This window comes from Coturnix japonica, chromosome 12 (assembly GCF_054131305.1).
Source record: "Coturnix japonica strain WE chromosome 12, WE-NBRP24, whole genome shotgun sequence".
Taxonomy (NCBI): domain Eukaryota; kingdom Metazoa; phylum Chordata; class Aves; order Galliformes; family Phasianidae; genus Coturnix; species Coturnix japonica.
Window position 1 is genome coordinate 4,909,438 of NC_140674.1, and position 8,023 is coordinate 4,917,460.

At 58.5% G+C, this 8,023-nt stretch overlaps 1 protein-coding gene across 4 annotated transcripts; it reads left to right on the plus strand.

Annotated features, from left to right (window-relative positions):
- Positions 1-95: 95 nt before the first annotated feature.
- On the plus strand, positions 96-7,023 carry AMOTL2 (angiomotin like 2). Of its 4 annotated transcripts, none has more exons than XM_015871244.3 (10): positions 96-233; positions 346-1,071; positions 2,217-2,448; positions 3,323-3,467; positions 3,709-3,801; positions 4,535-4,830; positions 4,929-5,221; positions 5,365-5,537; positions 5,668-5,820; positions 5,989-7,023. In XM_015871244.3, exons 2-10 carry the CDS (start codon positions 398-400, stop codon positions 6,045-6,047), a joined length of 2,118 nt encoding a protein of 705 aa, XP_015726730.2. In that variant the 5' UTR covers positions 96-233; positions 346-397; the 3' UTR covers positions 6,048-7,023. The 4 variants fall into 4 exon arrangements, with proteins under 4 accessions (XP_015726730.2, XP_015726733.2, XP_015726731.2 ...); XM_015871247.3 differs by having other exon boundaries at positions 5,671-5,820; XM_015871245.3 differs by having other exon boundaries at positions 2,220-2,448.
- The last annotated feature ends 1,000 nt before the right edge of the window (positions 7,024-8,023 follow it).

Sequence of the window (8,023 nt, forward strand, 5' to 3'; positions counted from 1 at the left end):
CCGACACCGACCGGCCCGGCCCCGAATGGCGGTGGGGCGGGCGCTGCTCCCCCTGGCGGCGGAGCGAGGACGGGGAGGAGGAGGAGGAGGCGGCGGCGGGGCGGGGCGGGCCCGGCCCCGCATTCCGGGCATAGCAGCGCCCGAGCCCGGCCCCCGCTACCGGCGGGGCCCGCAGTCGGCAGTGGCCTCGTTCCCCGAGCGGCAGCACGGCCTCGCCGCTCCGCCATGCCCCGGTAAGTACCGCCGCCCTGCCCCCAGCCCCCGGCCCCGAGGAGCCGCACAGCCGTGGGGAGAGCCGCGTTCCTCCGGCCCCAATCCCGCTGACGTCCCCGTGTCCCCCCGCAGGTGCCCGCGTCGCTCGTAGAGCCCCCGGACGGACGGACGGAACGCGGCGGAGATGAGGACGGCGGAGGACTCGAGCGGGACGGTGCTGCACCGCCTGATCCAGGAGCAGCTGCGCTACGGGAACCTGACGGAGAACCGCACGCTGCTGGCCATCCAGCAACAGGCGCTGCGCGGCGGCACGGCCGGCAGCCCCCGCTCGTCGCTGGAGAGTCTGACCCAGGAGGAGAGCCAGATGGTGCCGCAGTCCGCCCGGCAGGAGCCGCAGGGCCAGGAGCACCACGCCGACCACCTGTACAACGAGCACGGCGGATACCGCCCGGCACAGCCCCAGCACAAGGGCGAGGAGCTCCCCAGCTACGAGGAGGCCAAGGCGCACTCGCAATACTACGCGGGGCAGCGGGCAGGGCAGCAGCACGGCGGCACCCGACGCCCCGACGACGCCCTGAAGGAGCTGAAGCACGGCCACGTGCGGTCGCTGAGCGAACGGCTGATGCAGATGTCGCTGGAAAGGAACGGGGCCAAAGCGCACGGCCCCATCAGCTCGTCCCACAGCTTCCCGCAGCTCTCCCGGCAATACACCCTGCGAGGGCAGCGCCCCGAGGGAACGGAGCCTCGCGGGCCTCCACCGGAGTATCCCTACATCCTCCCCAGCCAGGAGGCGGCCGTCGCTTACCTGTCCCGGCCCTGCTCCCGGGACGGGGCCGGCTTCCAGCACCCCGAAGTCAGGTAACCCACAGCCCTCGCCGCTTCTTGGGTGCTGGTTGGCCCCGGTTTGCCTCGGTTGGTTCAGGATTTCCATCCAGCAGTGAAAACTCCGCTGCTCCGGGAGGGATTCGGGGTTAATGCAGGAGTTGGAGGCAGGTCAGGAAATGGCTAAATTCGGAACAGGCGTGAGCCAGCGTGGAAGGAAAATGTGCTGCTCAGAGTGGAAAAAGCTGCCTGGCCTCCCCGGCTGAGGGTGCCCTCGGCCCCGTGCCTTCCAGCAGAGTGTATGGGAGCGTTGAGCACTGCTCCTTCCTTCCAGCCCATTGACACCTCCAGCAAAACCTGCCTCTGCTTGGAGGTCTGTGGGTGTGGAGATTTGGGCATCTCCTGGTGCTCAGGGAAGGCTGGGAAGTGTGGTGTTCTGGCATGGAATTGCTATAGGCAGGAGCTCCAAGCTGACTTACCAGGGCAGGGAGTGATAGCATTTCTGGCAGGAAACAGCTCTCCTTCCAGGGAACAAAGAGGGGAAGCAGAACTGTAAGGAAGATGCATTTGTTCTTCCTCACTCCTGGATCACCCCATAGGAATGCAGGCTCCAGCACGGCGGCCACATGGCTCAGGATGGCTGAGGCAGCCATGGGATGTCGAGGAACTCTGGGTGATAGAATGGGGTTGTATTAACAGTGTGGTGGCAAGGCTTGGAGCCAGGAGCCCTCTCCTTGCCCAGAAAACCATGAGGAGAAGTGGTAGTGCTGCAGGTTTCCAACATACATCTTTGCTGAGGGTTTTTCTTGACTGCATCACCCAGCAGCAGGGTGGTACCGAGCCCCCCCCCCCCCGGCCTAGCAGTCAAGTCCTGATGTTCTCAGGTGCTTAAATCCTGGGTGTGGAGGTGCTCAAGCTGCAGGCAGCGCCGTCAGATGGGGTTTCCTTCGTATTTTGTGTGCCCAAAGCCAACCCTTCCCAGCTGTGCAGGGCAGGTTGAGCACTCATCCTTCTGAGCATGACCCATGGGCACCCAGCACCTCTTTTGTCCAAAGGTGCTTCAGGAGCTCTGCGTATCCACACGGGTTGGTTGACAGAGGAGAACATGTGGGCAGGGTGCTTGTGGTGGCCAGTGTGTCCATCCCCATGAAGTGGCTGAGCACCCCTCTCTTTCCCCCCAGCAGGCTGATGCCAGCACCCGTCCCCGCAGCGTTCCTGCCCTCACCGAGCACGCTGGGCTCTCTCAGCCCCGCTGGTGTGGAGGCCCTGGTGAGTGCACAGGCGGCCTCAGCTGGCAGCCGGCTGGCCCAGGTGGATGCTGTGATGCGGGAGAATGAGAGGCTGCTGCTGGACAATGAGAGGCTGCGACGGGAGCTGGAGAGCTGCACGGAGAAAGCCAGCAGGATCCAGAAGGTGAGCTGGCCTTTGCTTCCTGTCAGCACGCTGAGGATGCAGGACCCCAGCCCTGCTGGTTATTTGGGATGTGGGCAATGGGTGCAGATGCTCAGCCCACCCCTGCTCCCACCCAGCGCCTCACCCACCAGCATCCATCCCTTGGGGGGAAGGGATTGACCTCCTGCCGTGTCACGGGCAGCAGGTTTAGGCTGAGAGCAGGTACACCTGGAAATGGCCTCATCTGCACAGTGCGGCTTTGTCCCTTGTTTTTGAGCGAGCTCGTGCATTTGCTTCCTTGCCGCCTGGGGCAGGATCAAGCAGCTGCTGTGAAAATTCACCCCCTTTTGTGTTTTAATCTCTGCCCCCTCCCTCCGGTGGCTGCCCCCCACAGCAAGCAGCTGCACTTTGGTGGCAGCGCGGCTCCTTGGCCAAGTGTGGAAGAGAGGGGAAAAAGAGCCCATTCTGAGGCTCCAGTAGCACTCAGGCTGTCTCCACCCGCCCCAGGAGCGTGCCCGGCCACCACAGAAAGCCCTTTGTACAGCTTTGCACAAGGACAGGGCTGTTCCCTGCTGGACAGACGGACACTGGGAGGCACAGGGAGAAGCTGGGCCAGCCCCGGGGGGACCATAGTCAGCCAAATCCATGCTAAGGCAAGAGAGCTCCCTCTGTGCCCACAGGGCTGAAAGCAAAAGAAAAAGGGTTTTTGCCCCCAGACCTGTGTTGTTGTGGGGGTTTCTCACTCTGTGGCTCCTGCCCATCCTCTGTGGGTTTGCGGAGCCCTGTTGGCAGTGCAGGACGGGTCCTGAGCCTGGGCAGTGTTTCACCAGCATCTGCCTTTCTTTTCCTCATTCCACGAATATCTCACCCCCGCCCATCACTTCCTCCTCTCCAGCTGGAAACGGAGATCCAGCGCATCTCAGAGGATTACGAAAACCTCATGAAGGCATCCTCCAAGAGGGAGGCACTGGAGAAAGCCATGAGGGCCAAAAGAGATGGGGAGATGCGGCGGCTGCAGGACTTCAACCGAGACCTGAAAGGTGAGAGTAGCTGTGGTCCACAGCTCCATTGGGTGGCTCCCGTGCCCCAGTTCCCAGTTCCAGACCCTTCCTCTCCCCTATTCCTGCAGGCCCTCTCTGTCCATCAGCCTTTCCCCAGTATACTTCTTTTTAGCAGTTTTATTAGTCGGAGTGTTTTCACAGGTGGGAGGGGGTAGGCGGATTCATCTGTCCAAAACAGCCTTTTTAAATCTCATTTCTTTTATTTGTGTTTTTGCACCAGAACGCTTGGAATCGGCCAACAAGCAGCTGGCCAGCAAGACCCAGGAGAACCAGGAGAGCAACCAGGGCACGGTGGCAAAGCTCCTAGCGCAGAGTAAGTCCCCAGGGGTTCGGCTTTGCCTGACTTGCCACAGCAGGGACTCAGTGCAGAAGCCTTTATGTTGGATGAAGAGGTGGGGGGGGGGTAGAGAGGAGCTTTTTGCCCTTCCCCAGGGATGGCTGTGCTGCTCCGGGCGCTGGATGCAAGCCATTAATCCCGGCCGGCCGGCGGGGTGACCTGCATTCTCCACATTCCTGCTGCCGTGTGCAGGCTCTTCCAGCACAAAGTCCGCACTCCCTCGCTGTGCTTGCCCAGCCCTTCCGTGCTTCTCTCCTGTGCAAGCTGGAATTTCTTTTCTTGGGGGAGAAATATGGCGAGATCCATAGCTCTTTATTTTTCCTAAATGCTATTTCATCAGAGAGCTGGCGTTGGTATCGTGGGGGAGGAATCGTGTCACAGTCCTTACATCAACAGCTAGGTGTAACCTAGGATGGATTTTCTCATCTCAGGCCACATTTTTGGCTGGAATTTGCTAAAATGAGGCTTTCTATGGCAGCAAGTGTCCATGGTGGTGTCATGTCCATCAGGGCACGGCCATGTTCTGAAATGTGTGCTGCAGGGTTGCCCTTGGCCCCAGCGCACCTCATGTGCTGGCTGAGGGCTGCTGACACCACACAGCTGAGTGGAGACCTGTGGGCACAGCCTCTTTTTTTGGCCGGGGGGCTCTGTGGGCCTTTTAACCCCCCTGCACTGTGTCTCCGAGTCTTAGCCAGATGTTCTTTTGCAGGCTATGAGCACCAACAGGAGAAGGAGAAGCTGGAGCGGGAAGCCTCGCTGCTGCGCAGCGCCAACGAGGACCAGCGCCGGCGGGCAGAGCTGCTGGAACAGGCGCTGGGCAGTGCCCAGGCACGGGCAGCCAAGGCAGAGGCCGAGCTGCGGAAGAAGCGGGCGTATGTGGAGAAGGTGGAGCGGCTGCAGGCAGCCCTGGGTCAGCTCCAGGCTGCCTGTGAGAAGCGGGAGCAGCTGGAGCTGCGGCTGCGCACCCGGCTGGAGCAGGAGCTGAAGATGCTGCGGGCTCAGCAGGTAAAGGACATCCTGGGGACTGTGAGGTGGGAGGGGCCAGTGATCTGCATCCCAGCATCTCCTCACCTTCTCTCTGGGTAATTTCTTGGCTGCTGCAGAGGCAAGTGGGAACCACAGGTGGAGGGACGCCCGAGCTGAGTGCCCATAGACTGTCTGAGCAGCTGAGGGAGAAGGAGGAGAAGATCTTGGCCCTGGAGGCTGACATGACCAAGTGGGAGCAGAAGTACCTGGAGGAATGCACCATGCGGCAGTTTGCCATGGATGCTGCCGCCACTGCTGCTGCCCAGCGGGACACCACCCTCATCAGCCACTCACCACGGCACTCACCCAACAGCAGCTTCAACGAGGACCTCCTGCTGGCCAACCACAAGCACCAGGAGATGGAGAGCAGGTACCCCACCTTCCCTGTGAGCCACTTGTTGGGTGCTGTGAGCATCCTCAGTGGTCCAAGTGACTCCATTGAAGTTTATGGCTTTGATTCCATCACAAGGTCCTCCTTCCTATCTCATCTTCCCCCTCTTTGTCTCTCATCAGATTAAAAGCTCTTCATGCCCAAATCCTGGAGAAAGATGCCGTCATCAAAGTCCTGCAGCAGCGCTCCCGGAGGGACCCCAGCAAAGCCCTGCAAGGCTCCCTGCGGCCGGCCAAGTCTGTACCATCTGTCTTCGCTGCCTCTGCTGCAGAGGGCTCATCCCGTGGCAGCACAGGTAAATGGGGATCCTGGCCCAAAATCTCCCCTTGCCACTTTGGAGGTGGCTCTCAGTAACTGGGAGATTTGGGAGTGTTTTGGGTGGGATTTCTCCCATGCTGACAAATTCCTAACGCTGTCTCCTCCAGCAGGTAAAACTGCTGCAGATGAGGCAGCATCGGTGCCCACCGCTGTGCCTTTGCCCTCCCACACCAAGCACGGCAGCAAGGATGGCAGCACACAGACAGATGGGACGGCACAGAGCCGGGGTGAGGGTGCAGAATGCCCAGCCAGCTCACCAGGTGAGTCCTGCGGTCCCCAGGGCTGCACCAAGGGTTGTGGGGGGGCACAGAGAACAGGGCTGGGCTTTGTGTTACAGCTGTAAATCTGTACACTGAAATAGTCCAGCTCCAGGAGGACTGTCGTACTCCTTTCTCCAGATCTCACATTCTCACTTCATTTCTCTGCAGAGAGCTCAACCATCCCCAGAGCCCCAGACCTGTCTGATATGGTGGAGATCTTGATTTAAGGCTCTACTGGCCTCTTGGCTTGGACTTTCCAGCTTTGGCCAAGGAGTGCCGCCGTCGTGATGATGGAACCGGCCAAAGAGGAGCGGTGACAGCGTGGTCCTCCACGTCCCATCTCTGCCACCGTCCCCACCGTGTGCCCTACGCGTGTCCCCAGGGACACTGGAGTGCCTGGCCCCTGGCGGCCCAGAAGATGAGACTCCCTGTAAATACACCCCTGTTTTGTAGGACAGGAGCAAATGTATTTATCACTTCAGCCTCCCTTCCCTTCCTCTCCTGGGCTTTCTTCCCATCCCTCCCTCATCAGCTCCTTCCCTTCTCCATCCCCATCTCAAGGAGCTGCTGGGAGAGCACTGGGCGCTTCCTCGCAAAGGGAGAGAATGGGGAATAATGAAACAAAAAAGGAAAGAGGATGGAGGTGAGATGCTCAGAGTGGAGCAAGTGCCTCCCATGGCCGCCTGGGATGTTGTGCTGCCCCATTCCCCTTCTCTACTGGCAGCTGGCTGCCCGTAGCCAACACCGACCTCGCAGCTCAGCCACTTCCCAGCCCTGCCCTCATACATCCCTATGTATGGTTTTCTTCCTCCTCCAAACGAGTGCATTTGCTGGACAACTGCATTTTGTATTTTCTCTCTCAGACACGTAAAACATGCGTTCTGTTCTCATGCATTGTTTACAAAGTAGAAAGCAAAACAAAAAGAGGAACTCCCCCTTTTTCTCCCCTTCCCCCCCATCTTCCCACAAGTTAATATATTTTCTATTAATATTGTTATTTCTTTATATATATATATTTTTTTTGTGCTGTGAACTTTTGTTTTCCTGCCAAAGACGACGAGTTCTTGTTTGTGAGTTTTAAGTTATCTGAAGTATTTAAATGGAAAGCTGGCTGTCTGGTTATGCCGCCCTTATACCGAGTTTGCTGGAGCATTCTGCTTGGTATAACAGTATTTTAATAATAAAAATCAATACCAAAAAACACCCCCCTTATTATAGAGCTCAACCTTTGGTGCTCCTTTAGCACACGGTGCCTGAGGCTGAGCGCGTAGGGGTTCCCGTGGCTGTAGGGTGGATTGGAGAGGCTCAAAGCGATGGCAAGGCCTGAGCTGTTGTGTTGCTTTGCTCTGCATCGCAGCCTTCCAATGGGACTCATGTGGCCTCCCAGGGCTGTACCTGTGCTGCACACCCCCCTCCTGCTCCCTCCAGCTGCAGCGGCTGCCTGGGAAGGGCTGCAGCATTCCTGGCATTCCTTGGTGCTCACACCCCGCTCCTTTTATTTACCCAAATCCGGATGCAGGTCTGGCTGCTTTTGCAGGCGGCTTTTCAAGAGCTGCAACGAAAAAAAAAAACCAAAACGAAATGAGGATAAAGGAAGGAAAATCCTGAAAATCACCTGTAAATGGAGCAGGATGGGGCTCCTTCTGAGGATGCACCAATGTGTGGATGAGCTCATTTATTTCATAGGGTTGTTTTGGAGCTCACGGAGCAGCCTGATGCGGCTCAGTGAGTGTGTGGACAGGCTCCAAAAGCTGCTGTCTCTGTCTTTGTGGTATGGTCTCCACCCACGCTGTCTCCTCAGGGTTGTGCCATCAACAGCCTCGCTCGCACCCGCTGTCCTTCATCCCACACCAGGTCCTGCTCAGGTGAGGACACGTCCCTGTCATGGGGTCACAAGGATCTATTTGCTTTCTCAACTGAAACACTGAGATGGAGCTGGAGCTGCTCCCATCCTTGTGTCCCTGGGTCCCCTTGTCTTTGTGTCCCCATGTCCTCGGTCTTTCATCCCTGAACTCCTGTGGTTTCAATCCCCGGGTCTCTGCATCCCTGTATCTATATCCATCATCCCTGCATCCCAACTGAGAATGGAACTCGGTCCTCAGAGCATCCCTAGGGCTGGGCCACCTCAGCCTCCTGCCTCTGCTCTATTTCCACAGCCACATGCTGTGTCTGGAAAAGGAAAGGGGATCCCATCACAACCTCC

Excerpts from the sequence above, each read along its gene's own strand:
- AMOTL2 (XM_015871244.3), top strand. The coding sequence starts at position 398 with ATGAGGACGGCGGAGGACTCGAGCGGGACGGTGCTGCACCGCCTGATC. Across the intron at positions 1,072-2,216 it reads TTCCAGCACCCCGAAGTCAG|CAGGCTGATGCCAGCACCCG; the intron begins GTAACCCACAGC and ends CTTTCCCCCCAG. Across the intron at positions 5,222-5,364 it reads CACCAGGAGATGGAGAGCAG|ATTAAAAGCTCTTCATGCCC; the intron begins GTACCCCACCTT and ends GTCTCTCATCAG.